Here is a 21,352-nt window from a genome sequence, read left to right as displayed (position 1 = left end):
AACTATAGAGAACATACAAAAATACTATGGTAATAAAATAAAAAATAAGTTTACACACTCCCAGGAATGTCATGCATTATGGATCATTAGCTTATACACTAACTTTCACACATCTAGATGGCCGGGCAGGGTGGGTGTGGAGCCAGAGACAGCAGTGCGGTCAAACTGTAGACCCCAGCTCCTACATTTGAACATAAAAATGTATTTGATCAAACAAGATTATGCTACATTTTATCTCTGGGACCCTCAGGATGACAAATCAGAGCAAGATTTCTGAATGTATTTACCTTCAGAGGTGAATGTATCAAACCAGTTATAAATGATACATGTTTTTTGTTGTTGTGCACTCTCCTCAAACAATAGCATGGTATTTGTTCACTGTAATAGCTACTGTTAATTGGACACTGCAGTTAGATTAATAATAATTTAAGTTTTCTGCCCATATAAGACATGTCTATGTCCTGGAAAGTTGGTTGTTGTATACAACACCATTCTAGTCACATTAGCGATGTTAGCACGTTAGCAAAAACCTTCCCGGTTTAGGGACACCCCATAAATTAGCAAAACATTTCTAAAAACCAGTTTTTGCTTTGTCATTATGGGGTATTGTGTGTACATTGATGAGGGAAAACAACAATTTAATCCATTTTAGAATAACGCTGTAATGTAACAACATTTTGAAAAAGTCAAGGGGTCTGAATACTTTCCGAATGCACTGTTGATTACGCCTAGTCCCTGGACTAAAAAGCATGTTCAATAAATATTCTCCATTGAAAGTGCTTTTTAGTCTAAGAGTAGGCTTGATCTGGGTCTGGGAAACTGGCACAGAATGTTTGTGAATAATGCAGTGATAGTTTCCACCTTCATTCTTTAGGACCCTAATCTGTATTTTATATGTAAATGGAATGTTATAATATAGAAGGCTCCAGACAGTTTTTTGTTTGTTGTTGTTGCAATTCCACTTGTTTTTGAGAAACTTACCCCACCAGCAGTTGACTACCTTAGCCTCATTCTGGAGTCTCAGGGCATCCAAAAACATGAACAAAGACTCATAAACCAACCAAACGCGTCCTTTTACAAACAGAAAAGCTCTCAATATCGTGGTGCAGGTCCTTAGATGTTGTATGCATAAAATTGTGTCACACATTACTATATCCGCAACGTTATAATCCATTTTGTTGAACTCAAGCTATAATTTCTGGCGCAAGCATATTGCCTTGTATGAGTGTACTTCCTCGTTCCTCTCACTACTGCACTACACACACACACACACACACACACACACACACACACACACACACACACACTGTACACACTTTTAAAGTCATTATATGCTAAAGTTACTCTGTTCCGTATTTTACTCTTATTATTATCTATCCTGATACCTAGTCACTTTAGTTTATTGTCCTTCTGAAAGGTGAATTCATCTCCCAGTATCTGGTGGAAAGCAGACTGAACCATGTTTTCCTCTAGGATTTTGCCTGTGCTTAGCTCCATTCTGTTTATTTTTTTTATCCTATGAAAACTCCCCAGTCCTTAACCATTACAAGCATACCCATAACATGATGCAGCCACCACTTATTATTTCAAGCATTTCATGGTAAAGTCTATACCCTTTTGTATTCGGCGCGTGTGACAACTGCAATTTGATTTCATTTGGTTCAGAAGCAGTCTAGCCAGTCCACAACAACGTGTCCACTAGCTAACTAATAGATTTTTCCTTTCAAACTACTACGCTTCCAACATGTTACGCATCCAACATGTCTGACTACGAATACAAGGAGGAAGTGTTCTAATTTGCAGGCCAGCCTTATTTATTTGAACTGGAATACACAGACGTGGAGCCTCAACAGATGGGGGATGACAGAGAAAGGAGAGAGATGTTTATTCTATAGTAAGAAGAGGAAGGACACATGACTATTGACTATGTAGAGATGTGGGGTCCTGTTCAGAGTAATGATAAAGCATACAGTATATATCAAGTCTCTCTTTATCCTTTGGTTTATATCTTTAAGTCATTGGAAACCCTGCATCCCTCTGCGTTTAAACATGCCAAATGCAATCAGCACATTTTCCTGCCGAGAGAATGCAGACTGAGTAGGGTTTTTTATTTGTGTCTCTGTTTCTGTGAAATTAACTTTTGACTCACTCTCTCTTGTCATTTCTCTCTCTCTCTCTCCCACTCCCTCCCTCTGTCCCTCTGCGTCCCTCCCCATCCCTCCCTCCCTCCTCTCCCTCCGTCCTCCAGCCATGTGTGAGATACACAGTTCCATGGGGAAGACAGTGCAGATGCTATGTTCAGGGGACTGGGACCCCAAACATGTTCCTGTGGGGACAGAGTGCCTGGAGCCTCTTCTGGACGCTGCCCCCACCCACCTGCCCAGCCGCCCAGACCGCTGCTTCACAGGTCAGTCAATCTGTCACTCAAAAAATCCATCCAGTCACACTCAGACACTGTATAAGGAGCCAGACCTGGGCTCAAATAGTTTATTCTTACAAATATTTTGAGAATTTGATTGAACCTGTCTGAAGTGCAGTGTTTTCACTTTTGGGACTATTCCATTGCTTCCGTTGCGCTAGCCAGGCAAGATCAATCAAGCCCATAGTTGTACTGGTTTGTCCACTGTTTTCTATTGTATTTCTGTTATTTTGACAGTTTTTTTTTTTCCCTTATTTGTTTTTGTATGTGTTTATTGATTTCTTGTCTCTGTCTTACAGATCGTCTGTTCTACATCTACACATCTGGGACCACTGGGATGCCCAAAGCTGCCATCGTGGTTCACAGCAGGTAGGCACTAAGTAGCTCCTCTACTTACTCACTCACTCACTCACTCTCTCACTCTCTCACTCACTCTCTTTCTTGTCTTTCTCTACACTATCTCTCAGGAGCTCCTTTTCAAAGAGGAGTGTTTGTAGAAAGAGGAGTGCGGGTGCTCTCGCTCTCTCGCTCTCTTGCTCTATCGATCTATCGTGACTTCAGGAAGTATTACTACTATTACGACTTATTGCACATTTTGTTGTGTTACAGCCCGAGTTGAATTTTTTTTTTTATAGATTTATTTTCTCACCCATCTAAACACAATACCCCATAATGACAAAGTGAAAACATGTTTTTATAGATTTTAGCACATTTATTGAAAATTAAATACAGTAATATATAATTTACATAAGTATTCACACCCCTGAGTCAATACTTTGTAGAAGCACCTTTGGCAGTGATTACAGCTGAGTCTTTCTGGGTAAGTCTCTAAGAGCTTTCCACACCTGGATTGTGCAACATTTGCCTATTATTTTCAAAATTCTTCAAGCTCTGTCAAATTGGTTGTTTATCATTGCTAGACAGACATTTTCAGGTCTTGCTATAGATTTTCAAGTAGATTTAAGTCAAAACTATAACTCGCCCACTCAGGAACATTCACTGTCTTCTTGGTAAGCGCCTCCAGTGTAGATTTGTGTTTTAGGTTATTGTCCTGCTGAAAGGTGAATTAATCTGCCAGTGTCTGGTGGAAAGCAGACTGAACCAGTTTTCCTCTAGGATTTTGCCTGTGCTTAGCTCCATTCTGTTTCTTTTTTATCCTGAAAAACTCCCCAGTCCTTAATGATTACAAGCATACCCATAACATGATGCAGCCACCACTTTGCTTGAGTACCACTTTCCACATTTTCAACTATTTGTATTCAGGACAAAAAGGGAATTGCTTTGCCCATGCAGTGTTACTTTAGTGCTTTGTTTAGGACTTTTTTAACATTTTGTACAGGTTTCCTTCTTTTCACTCTGTCAATTAGGTTAGTATTGTGGAGTAACTACAATGTTGTTGATCCATCCTCAGTTTCCTCTTATCACAGCCATTAAACTCTGTAACTGTTTTAAAGTCACCACTGGCCTCATGATGAAATCCCTGAGCGGTTTCCTTCCTCTCTGGCAACTGAGTTAGGAAGGATGCCTGTTTCTTTGTCGTGACTGTGTGTATTGATACTCCATCCAAAGTGTAATAAATAACTTCACCATGCTCAAAGGGATATTCAATGTATGCTTTTTAAATGTGTACCCATCTGCCAATAGGAGCTCTTCTTTGTGAGTCATTGGAAAACCTCCCTAGTCTTTGTGGTTGAATCTGTGTTTGAAATTCACTGCTCGACTGAGGGAGCTTACAATTATCTGTGTGGGGTACAGAGATGAGGACGTCATTCTAAAATCGTGTTAAACACAGTTATTGCACACAGAGTCCATGCAACATATTATGTGAATTGTTAAGCACATTTTAACTTCTGAACTTATTTAGTTTTGCGATAACAAAGGGGTTGAATACTTATTGACCCAAGACATTTCAGCTTTTCATTTTTAATTAATTTGTAAAACTTTCGGGAAAACATAAATCCACTTTGACATTATGGGGTATTGTGTTTAGGCCAGTGACAACAAATCTCAATTGAATCCATTTTCAATTCAGACTGTAACACAACAAAATGTGGAAAAAGTCAAAAGGTGCAAATACTTTCTGAGGGCACTGGATCTCTCTCTTTCACTCCACCATTCCTTCCCCCTCTCTTCTAACTTTACCTCTCTCTCTCCCACCTGTGCTTGACAGGTACTACCGTATGGCAGCGTTGGTATACTACGGCTTCGGGATGACGTCTGATGATGTGATGTACGATTGCCTTCCACTCTACCACTCTGCAGGTAACAGTGCTGCGTGTGTGTGTGTGTGGCTGCGGGTGTGGTGTGGTGTGTGTGTCTGCACGTGGTGTGTGTGTCTGCACGTGGTGTGTGTGTCTGCACGTGGTGTGTGTGTCTGCACATGCCTGTGTGTGTCTGTGTACGTACATGCGTAGGTGCGAGTGTGTGCTTGAGAGGGTGAAGCTAAATTTGTGTGTGTGTGTGTGTGTGTGCGTGCACACGCGTGTGTGTGTGTGCGTGTCAGTCATAGCCGCGGAAAGTAGGGGCGCTGAGGTTGCTGCAGCACCGCCTGAAAAATCAGACTAAAAACAAATACTCAGAACTCTTTTTTTTTAATGAATAGCGCAGGCAAAATAAAAACAAATTCAGCATCGCCCACCCTGCAAACTACTTTCCGTGGCTATGGTGTCAGTGTGTGTGTTACCTCTGAAACGCTGAACGTATACGTATGTTGCCCAGGTAACATAGTCGGAGTGGGGCAGTGCCTGATCCATGGCATGACAGTGGTCATCAAGAAGAAGTTCTCTGCCTCCCGGTTCTGGGATGACTGTGCCAAGTACAACTGCACGGTGAGCCACACACACACACACTCCGCATGGTGAGCTATCTAACTCAGTAGCCGAATGAGTACAGAGTAGCTCAGAGACTGGAGGATAAATCTGTACAGAAAAGGTAAGCGGGGATCAGTTGAGACTGAGAGGAGATACTAGACATGTTTTGGGTTAGTTTGGGTTAGAAGGTAGTGTTAGTTTATTGTTCCACTGGGCTGATGTTTATCTACAGAAAAGCTCAACGATAGCTCAGGGAGATTTGGTTTTAGGATTAGGGGTCTGGGAGAAATCTGTTCAGGATGTCTAAGTAGTGAAATCTGCAGTAATGTTTTGGGTAAGGGCTCTGCAAAGGGTTGTAGACAGCATTATAAAAGCGGGTTGTTGTCTATTTTTCTACAGAAGTACCCAAAGATACACTACCGTTCAAAAGTTCGGGGTCACATAGAAATGCCCTTGCTTTGGAAAGAAAAGCAACCTTTTTGTCCATTAAAATAACATCAAATTGATCAGAAATACAGTAGACATTGTTATTGTTGTAAATGACTATAGTTGCTGGAAACGGCATACTTTTTATGGAATATCTACATAGGCATACAGAGGCCCATTATCAGCAACCATCACTCCTGTGTTCCAATGTTGTGTTAGCTAATCCAAGTTTATAATTTTAAAAGGCTAATTGATCATTAGAAAACCCTTTTGCACAGCTGAAAACTGGTGTGCTGATTAAAGACTAGTTGAGTATCTGGAGCATCAGCATTTGTGGGTTCGATTACAGGCTCAAAATTGCCAGTTTCTTCTGAAACTCATCAGTCTATTCTTGTTCTGAGAAATGAAGGCTATTCCATGCTAGAAATTGCCAAAACTGAATATCTCATACATCGTTGTGTACTACTCCCTTCACAGAAGGCTTTTTCTTTGCAACTCTGCCTGGGAGACCAGCATCCCGGAGTTGCCTCTTCACTGTTGACGTTGAGACTGGTGTTTTGCGGGTACTATTTAATGAAGCTGCCAGTTGAGGTCTTGTGAGGTGTCTGTTTCTCAAACTAGACACATTTACATTTACGTCATTTAGCAGACGCTCTTATCCAGAGTGACTTACAAATTGGTGCATTCACCTTATGATATCCAGTGGAACAACCACTTTACAATAGTACATCTACATCTTTTTTTGGGGGGGGGGGGTTAGAAGGATTACTTAATCCTATCCCAGGTATTCCTTAAAGAGGTGGGGTTTCAGGTGTCTCCGGAAGGTGGTGATTGACTCCGCTGTCCTGGCGTCGTGAGGGAGCTTGTTCCACCATTGGGGTGCCAGAGCAGCGAACAGTTTGGACTGGGCTGAGCGGGAACTGTGCTTCCGCAGAGGTAGGGAGGCGAGCAGGCCAGAGGTGGATGAACGCAGTGCCCTTCTTTGGGTGTAGGGACTGATCAGAGCCTGAAGGTACGGTGGTGCTGTTCCCCTCACAGCTCCGTAGGCAAGCACCATGGTCTTGTAGCAGATGTGAGCTTCAACTGGAAGCCAGTGGAGTGTGCGGAGGAGCAGGGTGACGTGAGAGAACTTGGGAAGGTTGAACACCAGACAGGCTGCGGCGTTCTGGATGAGTTGTAGGGGTTTGATGGCACAGGCAGGGAGCCCCGCCAACAGCGAGTTGCAGTAATCCAGACGGGAGATGACAAGTGCCTGGATTAGGACCTGCGCCGCTTCCTGTGTGAGGCAGGGTCGTACTCTGCGAATGTTGTAGAGCATGAACCTACAGGATCGGTCACCGCCTTGATGTTAGCGGAGAACGACAGGGTGTTGTCCAGGGTCACGCCAAGGCTCTTAGCACTCTGGGAGGAGGACACAATGGAGTTGTCAACCGTGATGGCGAGATCATGGATCGGGCAGTCCTTCCCCGGGAGGAAGAGCAGCTCCATCTTGCCGAGGTTCAGCTTGAGGTGGTGATCCGTCATCCACACTGATATGTCTGCCAGACATGCAGAGATGCGATTCGCCACCTGGTTATCAGAAGGGGGAAAGGAGAAGATTAATTGTGTGTCGTCTGCGTAGCAATGATAGGAGAGACCATGTGAGGATATGACAGAGCCAAGTGACTTGGTGTATAGTGAGAATAGGAGAGGGCCTAGAACTGAGCCCTGGGGGACACCAGTGGTGAGAGCATGTGGTGCGGAGACGGATTCTCGCCATGCCACCTGGTAGGAGCGACCTGTCAGGTAGGACGCAATCCAAGAGTGAGCCGCGCCGGAGATTCCCAACTCGGAGAGGGTGGAGAAGAGGATCTAATGGTTCACAGTATCAAAGGCAGCAGATAGGTCTAGAAGGATGAGAGCAGAGGAGAGAGAGTTAGCTTTAGCAGTGCGGAGAGCCTCCGTGACACAGAGAAGAGCAGTCTCAGTTGAATGACCAGTCTTGAAACCTGACTGATTTGGATCAAGAAGGTCATTCTGAGAAAGATAGCAAGAGAGCTGGCCAAGGACAGCACGCTCAAGAGTTTTGGAGAGGAAAGAAAGAAGGGATACTGGTCTGTAGTTGTTGACATCGGAGGGATCGAGTGTAGGTTTTTTGAGAAGGGGTGCAACTCTCACTCTCTTGAAGACGGAAGGGACGTAGCCAGCGGTCAAGTATGAGTTGATGAGCGAGGTGAGGTAAGGGAGAAGGTCTCCGGAAATGGTCTGGAGAAGAGAGGAGGGGATAGGGTCAAGCAGGCAGGTTGTTGGGTGGCCGGCCGTCACAAGTCGCAAGATTTCATCTGGAGAGAGAGGGGAGAAAGAGGTCAAAGCATAGGGTAGGGCAATGTGAGCAGGACCAGCGGTGTCGTTTGACTTAACAAACGAGGATCGAATGTCGTCAACCTTCTTTTCAAAATGGTTGACAAAGTCGTCCGCAGAGAGGGAGGAGGGGGGGGGAGGATTCAGGAGGGAGGAGAAGGTGGCAAAGAGCTTCCTAGGGTTAGAGGCAGATGCTTGGAATTTAGAGTGGTAGAAAGTGGCTTTAGCAGCAGAAACAGAGGAAGAAAATGTGGAGAGGAGGGAGTGAAAAGATGCCAGGTCCGCAGAGAGGCTAGTTTTCCTCCATTTCCGCTCGGCTGCCCGGAGCCCTGTTCTGTGAGCTCGCAATGAGTCGTCAAGCCACGGAGCAGGAGGGGAGGACCGAGCCGGCCGGGAGGATAGGGGACATAGAGAGTCAAAGGATGCAGAAAGGGAGGAGAGGAGGGTTGAGGAGGCAGAATCAGGAGATTGGTTGGAGAAGGATTGAGCAGAGGGAAGAGATGATAGGATGGAAGAGGAGAGAGTAGCAGGAGAGAGAGAGCGAAGGTTGCGACGGCGCAATACCATCTGAGTAGGGGCAGAGTGAGTAGTGTTGGAGGAGAGCGAGAGGGAAAAGGATACAAGGTAGTGGTCGGAGACTTGGAGGGGAGTTGCAGTGAGATTGGTAGAAGAACAGCATCTAGTAAAGATGAGGTCAAGCGTATTGCCTGCCTTGTGAGTAGGGGGGACGGTGAGAGGGTGAGGTCAAAAGAGGAGAGGAGTGGAAAGAAGGAGGCAGAGAGAAATGAGTCAAAGGTAGACGTAGGGAGGTTAAAGTCACCCAGAATTGTGAGGGGTGAGCCATCCTCAGGAAAGGAACTTATCAAGGCGTCAAGCTCATTGATGAACTCTCCAAGGGAACCTGGAGGGCGATAAATGATAAGGATGTTAAGCTTGAATGGGCTAGTGATTGTGACAGCATGGAATTCAAAGGAGGAGATAGAGAGAATGTCCACTTGGGAGAGATGAGGATTCCAGTCCCGCCACCCCGCTGACCAGATGCTCTCGGGGTATGCGAGGACACGTGGTCAGACGAGGAGAGAGCAGTAGGAGTAGCAGTGTTTTCTGTGGTAATCCATGTTTCCGTCAGCGCCAAGAAGTCGAGGGACTGGAGGGTAGCATAGGCTGAGATTAACTCTGCCTTGTTGGCCGCAGACCGGCAGTTCCAGAGGCTGCCGGAGACCTGGAACTCCACGTGGGTTGTGCGCGCTGGGACCACCAGGTTAGAGTGGCAGCGGCCATGCGGTGTGAAGCGTTTGTGTGGCCTGTGCAGAGAGGAGAGAACAAGGATAGACAGACACATAGTTGACAGGCTACAGGAGAGGCTACGCTAATGCAAAGGAGATTGGAAAGAAAATTAACTAAACAACTGGGGAAGCGAGAGAGCAGGGCCTCCCTCACTAACCATTCGCTGAAACACTCAAATATAACTATTCCAACTTCCACTTAGAAATTATTATTGATGTAAACTACAGTGGTTCAATGTTTCCAGGAATAGGCTCAAACTTAGTACACTAATGTACTTGTCCCCTTGCTCAGTTGTGCACCGGGGCCTCCCATTCCTCTTTCTATTCTGGTTAGAGCCAGTTTGCGCTGTTAGCTAACACAACGTGCCATTGGAACACAGGAGTGAGGGTTGCTGATAATGGGCCTCTGTACGCCTATGTAGATATTCCATAAAAAGTCTGCCGTTTCCAGCTACAATAGTCATTTACAACATTAACAATGTCTACACTGTATTTCTGATCAATTTTATGTTCTTTTAAGAGACAAAAAAGTTGATTTTCTTTCAAAAACCAGGACATTTCTAAGTGAACCCAAACTTTTGAACGGTAGTGTAGCTCAAGAAGATTTGGGTGAATAATAAAGGAAGGGTGTTAAGAGTGGTGTGTGGCCAGGTGTTGTAGTTCCTCACTCATACCCCCTCGTCTCGCTGTGCTGGTGATTGATTGATGGATTGACTGACTGATTGACTCTGTTCCCCAGATTGTCCAGTACATCGGGGAGATCTGCCGGTACCTGTTGAACCAGCCAGTAAAGGACATAGAGCGGCAACACCGGGTCCGCATGGCGCTGGGTAACGGCCTGCGCCAGTCCATCTGGGAGGAGTTTACCTCTCGCTTCAACGTGCCACAGATAGCAGAGTTCTATGGAGCCACAGAGTGCAACTGCAGCCTAGGCAACTTCGGCAACATGGTGAGGCGTTAGGCGGACATTTTGGTTCTAGCAAAACCTATATCTCAAATGACATGGTGTAGCTTGACCTTTTGGCTCTCACAGGGCATGTTGTCTTTACTGTAGTATCTAGTCCATGGGGATCAACATCCACTTTGTAACGCTGCCTGGTCTTAATTATGTTGTCACAGGGCTCAAAGAACTCACCAGTCTTGTAGTTTATTATATGTTATTTAATCGTCGTGTATTAGTTGTCACTCTTTATTGAATTTGGACTGCATGCTGAGTATCTCCATTTTCCCATTAATTTGCCTTGACCTATGTAGCTATTTGCTGTAAGGTTAACAGAGTTTCAGTGCACTGTTTTTCTGTAACAGTAGTTGAATTGAGTTGACCAGTAGTTGTTTGCGGTAATGTTGCCTCTATTGTCAGACGGTAGCGTAGCGGGTTGAACAGCCAGATCCTCCCCTTCGTCTACCGCACAACCCTGTAGACTACCCACTAGTTGTTAGTTGGGTTGATGTTACAGTTTAGTAATGTTGTAGTAATGTTATCTATCCACCAGACGGGAGCGTGCGGATTCAACAGCCAGATCCTCCCCTTCATCTACCCCATCAGACTGGTGAAGGTGGACGAAGAGACTATGGAGCTCATTAGAGGGCCCGATGGAGTCTGCATCCCATGCAAGCCTGGTATGTCACTGCCCTATACCCATTCTATACCTATTTATACCTGTTTTACAGTGGTTGAATATTTAGTTTTTCCCACCTAAAGTCACATTTTAGTTCACCAATGTATATTAGGAGAAGCAAAACCCAAAGCAAACTGGTGGAATGGACAACCGCACACTGTGTTTACTTGGGTAAGTAAACTAAGTAAACGTTTGTTAACAAAAGCAGCAAGGTTGCACAAAAGGTCGATGTGACTAAAATGTTGTATTTGTTATGTTTGCAGTAGTTGAGTTGGCCAGGCCTGTTGCTTTATGTAATAGACTCTCTGTCTCTGTCTCCGTCTCTCTCTCTGTCTGTCTAGGTGAGCCCGGCCAGTTGGTGGGTAGGATAATTCAGAATGATCCCCTGAGAAGGTTTGATGGCTACGTGAACGAAGGAGCCACCACCAAGAAGATCGCTAACAACGTCTTCAAGAAGGGAGACAGTGCCTATCTGTCAGGTAAAAGGCTACTAAACTTTATCATAGATCCCCCTGTCTCTATCTATCAATCAATCTCTTGCTCTCTCTTTCTCTCTCTCTCGCTCTGTCTCCTTTTCTCCCTCTTTCTCATGTTCCCCTTTTTTTTTATCTACGTCTCTCTCTCTCCCGCTCGCTCTCTTTTTCTCGCTCACTCACACTCACACTCACATTCTGGTGTTGAGGCATCATGGACCAGTATGGTTACTTGTACTTTACAAACGCACACACATTCTTATGCTTATTACCCCTGTCTCCCTCCAGGCGATGTCCTCATCATGGACCAGTATGGTTACATGTACTTTAAGGACCGTACTGGGGACACGTTCCGCTGGAAGGGAGAGAACGTGTCAACCACGGAAGTGGAGGGGACCTTGAGTCGTCTATTGGACATGAAGGACGTGGTGGTCTATGGAGTCGAGGTCCCAGGTACAGTAACACAGATCATATATATATATATATATATATATATATTGAACAAAAATATAAACACAACATGCAACAATTTCTAAGATTTTGCTGAGCTACAGGTCATATAAGGAAATCAGTCAATTGAAATAAATTCATTAGGCCTTTATCTATGGGTTTCACATGACTGGGCAGCGGCACAGCCATGGGGTGGGCCTGGGAGGGCGTAGGACCACAGACTTGGGAGTCAGACCCACCCACTGTAGAGCCAGGCCCAGCCAATCAGAATGAGTTGTTCCCCACAAAAGGGCTTTGTTACAGACATAAATACTCCTCAGCACCCACCCTCCCCCTCTGACGATCCTGCAGATGAAGAAGCCGGATGTTGAGGTTCTGGGCTGGCGTGGTTACACGTGCTCTACGGTTGTTAGTCTGGTTGGACCTACTGCCAAATTCTGTAAAACGACGTTGGAGTCAGCTTATGGTAGAGAAATTAACATTACATTATCTGGAAACGGCTGTGGTGGACATTCCTGCATTCAGCATGCCAATTGCACTCTCCGTCAAATCTTGAAACGTCTGTTGCATTGTGTTGTGTTACAAAACGGCACATTTTAGAGCGGCTTTTTATTCTACACAGGTGCACCTGTGTAATGATCATGCTGTTTAATCAGCTTCTTGATACGCCACACCTGTCAGGTCGATGGATTATCTTGACAAAGGATAAAATGCTCACTAACAGGGATGTAAACAAATTTGTGAGAGAAATTAGCTTTTTGTGTTTATGGAACATTTCTGGGATCTTTTATTTCAGCTCATGAATCATGAGACCAGCACTTTACATGTTGCGTTTCTATTTTTGTTCAGTATTGTTAGGTTCTAAATTAACCTATTAAAACACACGGACGCTTAATAAAGCTCAAACCAAGTTTATTCACACATTGGGTCGATACAGCTGCATAAGACAAAATACATATTCACACAAGCGCTGATATTTAACCCTTTCTCCTATGCTGAGTCCCCTACTACACATCTGAACAGCCAATGCATCTCTGTTGCTAGACAGAACCGTAGCGATATCTGTTCTTCCTCACTTCATTTGACCTGACCTCTCACCCCAAAGTGCTCACTCCTCCCCAATTCAGGGCTGTCATGTTGACTTGTACCAGACTGTCTCTTCTCCGCCCATAGGATCCCTGATGGCTAACAATAACATATCCGTACAAAATGTAAACGTTATACATTCCCCTCTCTCCCTCCGGTCTTCCCTGTGGCTCAGTTGGTAGAGCATGGTGTTTGCAATGCCAGCATGGTGTGTGCAACGCCAGGGTTGTGGGTTCGATTCCCACGGGGGGCCAGTACAAATATATACATTTTTGAAATGCATGAAATGAAATGTATGTATTCACTACTGTAAGTCGCCCTGGATAAGAGTGTCTGCTAAATGACTAAAATCTAATCTAAATCCCTCAGTGACATGAATAAGTATATTTCGTTTTTTCAGAACCAAACAGTATATATACTGTGGCAGGCGGCAGGGAGAGAGGGGAATGTATAGCCTGTGGATCATTAAGCCGTGGAGTGCTTGGGGATAAAAGAGGAAGCGGGCTGCACAAACAGGGAGAGGTGTGCGTGTGATCTATATTACCGTTGTGACCTGGACTGTCTGATTACCCCCCACTGTGTACCGAACCGGTTTGGCTGAGGACCCGAGATTTAGGATTACCCCTGGAGAACGGAACGGATTGTGGACTCTGAACTGGTCGCTGAATTCCCCCACTTTCCCACAGTATGCAAATCTCCCTAATAAATTCCCCATTTTGTATTCTAGTTGTGCTTTGTGTGCGTGTTTGGCTATTGAACTGGGTGACGTGGAAACCCCACCCTCTTGAGCCCGCTACTATATGTGACCTAAGGATGCTAGACCACCCTAGGTCAACACAGCTCTTTTTTAAATCCATGTTATCAAAACCCATCGTACAACTGCATAAAACCCATACCCTCCCCCCACCTCTTGAGCATTATAGTTTCCCCACAGAAAGGTTCGTAGCTACCCTGGCACTTTTTTGCTTTCTGTGGACAACCCAGCCACACAGCCAGTCGATGTTTCTTCTGTATGTGGCCAAACAAAATGTGTCAAATGAAGCACTTTGCTGTTCCACGAGTGGCGTCGGACTGAGTCGTCATGTGAAATAAAGCACCGCGTTAGCTTCAAAGCTTATGTGAAACTCTCCCCAGTTCTGGTGACGGGAGGAGAGGAGAAGAGGAAGAACTACAGTGCTGTGGCTGCCAATGGCGGGTCAAGGGTGTGTGCTTTGCTTTGCGCTTTCAAGGATGTTGTTAGTCACGTCTGTCCGCTTGGGTGAGTTTCGCCGACCGACCGTGTAGCCTACTGGCGGTAATGTGGTGGCGGTGAGCACTGAGCAGCAGCAGACGGGGTTTGGAATGTTTGACCCATGTCATCACTAAAGCATGTTTTCCTCTAAGGCAATTCCAGCTGTCTCTTGGCTGTTGCAACAGCTGTGAATGACTTGATCTTTCACTAATTGTATGTACAGGTCGCCCTTTCAAAAGAGTTGTATGACCTCAGTGGTCTTTCCTGGTTAAATCAAGGTTAGTTAAATGACCGTACCATAAAAAAATAAAAGCTTTGGGGTTTTTACGTTGTCTCAGGAGCCGAGGGGAAGGCTGGGATGGCTGCCGTAGCAGATCCAGAGAGGTCTACAGACCTGGAAAAGTTTGGGAAGGATCTGGAGAAAGCCCTGCCGCCATACGCACGACCCGTCTTCCTACGCTTCCTCAACGAGGTCAACAAGACAGGTGGGTTCAGTCTGTGTCCCAATGATCTCTCCTTCCTCCCAAAGTGTGCATTTGTTCACTTTGAAATGAAATTACTGGTATAAGAAATGTGGTGGAAACTCCCACTAGCCCATGCCTCCAGAAATCCAATGCTTTTAGATTTGTGGGACGTAGTGAACGAGTGCACACTTCAGGAGATGAGCCGTCCTCCTTTCTGCAGCATCCACTGGTCTCTAATTCACCTCTCTACCGCACTACCATCTCTCCTCTTCTCCCTCACTCTTCTCCTCCAGGCACCTATAAGTTCCAGAAGACAGAGATGCGGCGGGAGGGTTTTGACCCAAGCATGACGTCAAACAAACTGTACTTCCTTAACCCCAGCAGGGGGCGCTATGTGGAGCTGCACCAGGAGCTCTACAGCAGCATCATCTCAGGGAAGCAGAAACTGTAAATGTGAGATCTGGTCACTCTTTGCCACCCCCCAGCTAATATCCCTAAACCACCCCATTCCCCCCCCGCCCCACCACACACAGAAACACCCCTATACCTGAAGTCACTCTCCCTCCCCCCCAGAAAAACTCTAACTCCCACAACCCCCCTCTCTGCTCTCTCTAAGCCCACGCCCCTCGTTACCTCAGCAACCAGAAAGAGGCAGCTGGGTCTCATCTGGAACACATGACAAGCCAATCTGACACCATATCCCATGATACACCTAGAGCGATCTTTTCCCTTTGACCCCTGAGGCACTTCCCCCGACCCTTCACCCCCCCACCCCAGAGCTTCACCTGACCTGGACCAAGAGGAGCGCTCGCTGGAAGGACACAACTTGTTCGCTGAGAGGGGCATGTGGCATGTCTCCAGAATGCAAAAACATAATAACTTACTCCAAATCGAAAAAAAAATACCTAGTTAGAGGAACATGGCACAATGAAGGAACGTGAATTGAACAAAGGAAGCACTCCTATTGGTCTGTCAGTTTGTCTTTCTAATGTTGATGAGGTCACTCCATCTGAGGCCCAGCCTGCACAATGCCCAGTCAGTGACCAGTGGCTTCTGTTGTGACACAAAATGACAGATTGGTTTTAGTGGAGCGGGGTCTACCCATCCATGTTAGACATACGGTACAGCAAGCCTAGAGGCTGTATGTCAGTGGAGGGAGATTCACATGTGGTTGAAACTGGGATCCGGCATTGGCAGATCAATAATCAGCCAGCCATAAGGTGATCTGAGAAGAAGCTGTCTATAATATTGAAATATGTCTGCATTACACCAAATATATTTAATTTGTAGAGTAGTCTATACATATTTAAAAATAAACGATGATGTTTAACATCAAGTTCCTAATAAAATGCGGATCAAAATGCTAATCATGTTATGCTATGTCCACGGCTGCGCTCGGCTTTCTCCTGACCTCCCCCCACTTCTCCTCCCCTTCTTCAACCAACCACCAGCCTCTAGAACACATAACTCTCACAGTTTCAAACAGGATTCTGAAAGTTCTGAATCTGGGATAGAAGATTCTGAAAGGTTCTGATTCTGGGGTAGAAGATTCTGATTCTGAAAGGTTCTGATTCTGGGGTAGAAGATTCTGTTTCTGAATGTTCTGATTCTGATTAGATGGGCAGGGTTTCTGTCAGTATTGTGCAGGTTGGGCCTAAATGCTATGGCATAGTGGATATTTTAAAGCCGGACAAAGAGAGAGCTGAATTGAAAAGCACCAACTTCTGTCTGTCTCTGTTGAGGTGTTGTTGAGGATTTAATATGAGCAGTGTAATATTCTGGTGCTCTCTCAGACTCTGGTGCAGCGAACCAAACGATCGAAAAGAGTTGAGAGGAAAAGGTCAAGATCATTCTCGTCCTCATCGTTGCTTGTTCTTCTTCTTTCTTGTTTCATCTTCTTAGCAGCATGAATGATCAACACAAACAGAGCACTGTGCCTTCACTGTGAGTTTACCAACTCAGATTCACAGGCCCTGTCCCATAACGCCCTACTCCTTCACCCCTTACTCCCTTCTGTCCCATAGTCTCTCCCCTCAGTCTCTTCCCTCTCTCCCTACTGTCCCGTAGCACCCTATTCCCTCAATCTCTATCCTTACTTATTCATTCAACTCTCCGTCATGTTATTCCCAGCCCCTCACTCCCGTCAGGCATGTCTCCCACCAAGTACCTCACACTCTCACCCCACCCAGACACTTCTGTTTTGATCCTTGCTTCTCTTATGGCTATGACGTTTTCTGTCACGCTGTTATTTTCTCAGCGCACATAATGCACTACTACTGTCTCCACTCCGAGTGTCGGTGTACGCTCTGTCTCCGTGTCCTCTCAAAACAAGCAAACACATCACGAGCCAGTTTGGCAAGCCAAATATCCTGTCTGTGTGAAATCGACGGTGGAGACCGGGGGGAGAATGATTCTCCTACAAAGCTGAGGATCATGGGTAGCGTAGTTTGCTATCTATCCCAGGTTCCTCCCCTTTGTCTCCTGTCTGGCGGGTCTCTGTCGTCTTACACGTGCACACCGGGATGATGAGGAAGTGATGACATTGCTCTCCAGTTCTATCCATCATTTTGTGTATTTATTATTAGTGATGATCGTTTTGTTGCTCACAATGTTTAAAGAGGAAAAATGTTTGAAGAAGAAAACAATTAGACCAATAATTATATTGTAAAGAGGAATATATACATTTTGGGGGTTATATATGAGAATGCTGCTTTGATGTTTTTGATCCTGGGGTGTCATAGGATAGTATGACCACAAGGTGGCGCATGACTGGGCAGCCCCAGAGGAATCTGGATGTGCATTGGGCAATAGTCTGAAGTGGTTTCCTTCCTTGTCTTCTTTCCTTCATCTGCACTGATATGAAAGGAGTGGAGACAAGTGAAAAACAGCCATAGCCGTATTGCTTTCACCTAACCTGTTGTGTTGTTGTGTTAAAGGAGAGGAGACAAGGAGCGGGATCTATTTTAGACTATTGAGATGCACCTCCTGTCTGCCCCACATGTGTTTCCCAATTCCTTTTTTGGGGAATTTAAATTGACATTTTTTTAAGTATGAATTATTCCTTATTTGAATGTGCATTGACTGTGTCAGAGCTATGCGTTGCTTTTGTTTGTCTGTTATTTTCTGTGTGTGAAATCAAAGCTTTAATGTATCAGTATTCTGGAAGTGAGTGAATAGGCTCTGCGAGTTTGTCTGCCTGCCTGTTAGACCGTTGACCAGCACCCACGCCTATGACAGCCCCTGACCACTAGAGGGCGCCAAACTCCAGCCCTTCTATACAGTCTGCTGTGCGGAGGCTCTCTCTGTTTTTATACCTGTCCTGCATTGGTCACAATGTGACACACACACAGAGATGAAAGTCGAAGGAGAGTATGACAATATCAGAGTGCATTGTTTGGATAGCTACGGTACAACCGCTTAAGATACAGGTTTAGTCCTACATTCCACTAGAACTACATTCCATTCCAATATGTCTCTTGTCAATCTGTCCCCAGTCAATCAATCAAATGTATTTATAAAGCCCTTCTTACATCAGCAGATGTCACAAAGTGATGTAGAGAAACCCAGCCTAAAACCCCAAACAGCAAGCAGTCTCATCTCACAACTGTGCAGAGTTGCCTGAGTCTGGCGAGCGAGACTACTCTGTTCCCAGCAGAATAAAATATGTGGAAACTTGAGATTAGTATGAATAATGGCCACGTGCTTACTTTATAAGCCATTACATCAATACTGTTGCTTTAATGCCGCTGTTTCTAAAGCCTTGTGGGCAGGCATGTACAGAGAACAGGCCTACCTAGTACCCACGCATCCCAATTTCAGTGTTATCTTTAGTACTGCTATCTTATTCCTGTCACACTGAATAGAGAGACATACTGATAACCTGAGGTTATCAGTTTACTCTGTTTGGTGATATCCAGCAACAACTCCCTAGCTCCTAGGAAGTTGTGTAGAACTTACACACTGAGGGGTAAGAGGCTTGGAGTTGTTTCTGGACAGGGCAAATGTGTCACAAACCAATGGGAGGTATTGTAATGTGTGAGGAACAGGGTTGTTGGTCAGGTCTTTAACCAGAGGGAGGCGCTGTTTCCCAGCAAAATCATCCTGGCTGCCACCTACCATACCAGTGAACCCTCATTCCATAGGAGTAAACATTATTATTATGTCCTACTAACAAACTGTATCAAAGAATGTCTCATTTATTTATAAAATATATTGTTGAAATATCAATGCATTGCTCTTCTATAGTACTGGGTTACTGGGATGATGGATAATGAATAAAACAGATTGATGAATGGAAACTTACTTTGTTTACCATGGTTGTATATTGTGTTGAAGTGAAGAGTCTCAAATGGTAAATAAATAATGCTCTATACCTTGCTTTTTTATGATTGGTTCATATCAGTTGTATGGTATGCTTGAGCCAATCATGAGACCCGATGATACTGACAAACAGGAAGTAGGATGTAGAACTAGAAGCCTGCATTGAATAGGTTAGGTGATTTTTGGAGTCATGGGTAACTGCATAGACGGAGTGTGTCTGAAAATGGGCGTGTAAACAGAAGTGGGAGGATCAACAGAAGTGGGTATATGGAAAGTGAATCAGCTAATTGGGCAGGTTTGTTGCCACTCAATGCTGTTTTGCGGGGCTGATTTGGCCTCACAACGACTCGATTGTTGACAACTGTAGCATTTTAGCTAAGCCTAATCCGTTTCTTAACCTTAACCTCATTCTCCTAACCTGACACGTTAATTCTCCGAACCGGTCACGTTAATTATCCTAACCTGCTATGCATTTTAGCTAACCCTAAACCTTTTCCTAACCTTAACCTCATTATCCTGACCTGCTACGTTAGTTCTCTTAACCTGCAATGTAAGCTGACCCGCGGTACACCTGGCTATGGCTGGTCGAACCAATAATGGAGTGCTGATGTTACACCCATCGCTATTGATCCATCCACTGATGTTACACCCATCTCTATTGATCCATCCACTGATGTTACACCCATCTCTATTGATCCATCCACTGATGTTACACCCATCTCTATTGATCCATCCACTGATGTTACACCCATCTCTATTGATCCATCCACTGATGTTACACCCATCTCTATTGATCCATCCACTGATGTTACACCCATCTCTATTGATCCATCCACTGATGTTACACCCATCTCTATTGATCCATCCACTGATGTTACACCCATCTCTATTAAATTGTCTTTTTTGTTTTTCTTTAATATTGTAAAATTACATTTTGCTCTTCTGACAGTGTTGCCCAGTGTATGACTCAGTCAAAAACAAAGGCTTCTTGGTTGGTAAAAGGACAAACAGTGAATTGAATAATTGTTTAAAAAAGCACAAATGTCCCTTTATCGGTCTGAATCCTACGACTGATGTATTTGAAGTTTGGTCTTCTTTGCTCTCCTCTCAGAATTGTAATAAATAATTTTCAGGAACTCCATGTCCTTCAGGAATGCTCCACAAGGATTCAGGAACCAACTTGTCTATCGTTCCTTCTCTACCTGCTGCAGCTGAGCACTGTCCTCAGCGTATGCTCAATGAAGTGAAGAGTCTCAAATAGCCAGTAAATAATGGTCTATACCATGTTATATGGTATGCATAAGCCAATCATGAAACCCCGATGCTACCGAGAAAAGGAAGTAGAATGTAGAACTAGAAACCTGCAATGAATATGCTGTGATTTCTGGGAGAATCTCAATTGCATACTCCTCGCATCCTCTCTACTTGCCTCATTCTCAAAACCCATTGGAGGAGAAGGTCAGAGGGGCGGAACCTCTGGCTTTCTCATCCAACGGGTTTTGAGAAGGAGGCGAGGAGAGCGGATGCTAGGAGTATGCAATTGAGATTCTCTCTATGTCTCCTTGTTTTCTCAATGTACTCTAGCCATTGATCTGTCAAGAGAATTGCGTCAGACATCTAAACCTATTATGGGGTAATGTGTATTGTGTGTGGAGAGCAAAACACCTCTCTCCAATCTGATGATTGATTGGGGCATAATTCTGTATGTCTCTGGTCACAGAAAGGATCACTCCAGTTTAGGAAGGGATAATCAACGAGGGGCTATGCGTTCTCTGGAAAATAATGAACGACGTGGAAGATTTGTTCCACGACGCGCTATTGGAGTGGAACTGACCTTCCACGGAGTTGCATTATTTTCCAAGGAACACATAGAGCCCCGAGCTGAGTGTCCCTTTTATACCATGGCTATAATTTAACAAATTTACAGCTAGAAATGTGTTCATTTGTAGGTAGAAATGTGTTAAACATCCACTGAAGTAGCTAACAAGCTTGCTGCATAGTGACAGTAACCAAACAAACAGACTTGCTAGTTAATCTAACCAAACCATCAGTCCTAGCATGCTATTATGAAAATCAAATTCAACAATGCCAATAATGTTTTCAATTTGACTTTTGCTTTCAACTGCAGCTCAAACATAGAACATGCAAGAACTATAGCCACTGAATTCTACTGTGCAAATATACTGTGCGTTATAGGGAAATAATGCATGCTCTAGAATTCCCTTCAAGCCAATCAGAAACGAGTATTCAACAATGCCATGGTATAAGTAATAATAATAACCCCTTCTTCTTCTCACCGACCTAGCCACATGATGCACTTTTTATTTATCATTATCCAAGTTAGCTGACGACACAACGGTGTTAGGACTGATTACCAACGACGATGAGGTAGCCTACAGGGAGGAGTTCAGAGACCTGGCAGTGTGTT

General features: G+C 44.7%; 1 protein-coding gene across 1 annotated transcript in view; it reads left to right on the top strand.

The window, feature by feature from the left end:
- The window catches only part of LOC115159134 (long-chain fatty acid transport protein 4-like), a 31,620-nt gene extending 12,644 nt beyond the window's left edge, over positions 1-18,976 (top strand). Inside the window, exons 4-13 of the mRNA XM_029708570.1 lie at positions 2,249-2,407; positions 2,719-2,788; positions 4,590-4,681; positions 5,138-5,247; positions 10,021-10,230; positions 10,775-10,901; positions 11,242-11,379; positions 11,662-11,826; positions 14,479-14,625; positions 14,898-18,976. Coding sequence (XP_029564430.1) covers positions 2,249-2,407; positions 2,719-2,788; positions 4,590-4,681; positions 5,138-5,247; positions 10,021-10,230; positions 10,775-10,901; positions 11,242-11,379; positions 11,662-11,826; positions 14,479-14,625; positions 14,898-15,055 — 1,376 coding nt within the window. The 3' untranslated portion in view covers positions 15,056-18,976. The remainder of the gene's footprint in view (positions 1-2,248; positions 2,408-2,718; positions 2,789-4,589; positions 4,682-5,137; positions 5,248-10,020; positions 10,231-10,774; positions 10,902-11,241; positions 11,380-11,661; positions 11,827-14,478; positions 14,626-14,897) is intronic.
- The last annotated feature ends 2,376 nt before the right edge of the window (positions 18,977-21,352 follow it).

Source organism: Salmo trutta, chromosome 23, assembly GCF_901001165.1.
Source record: "Salmo trutta chromosome 23, fSalTru1.1, whole genome shotgun sequence".
Taxonomy (NCBI): Eukaryota; Metazoa; Chordata; class Actinopteri; order Salmoniformes; family Salmonidae; genus Salmo; species Salmo trutta.
Note: the sequence above shows the minus strand (reverse complement) of the source record. Positions and strands in the feature narration are given on the sequence as shown.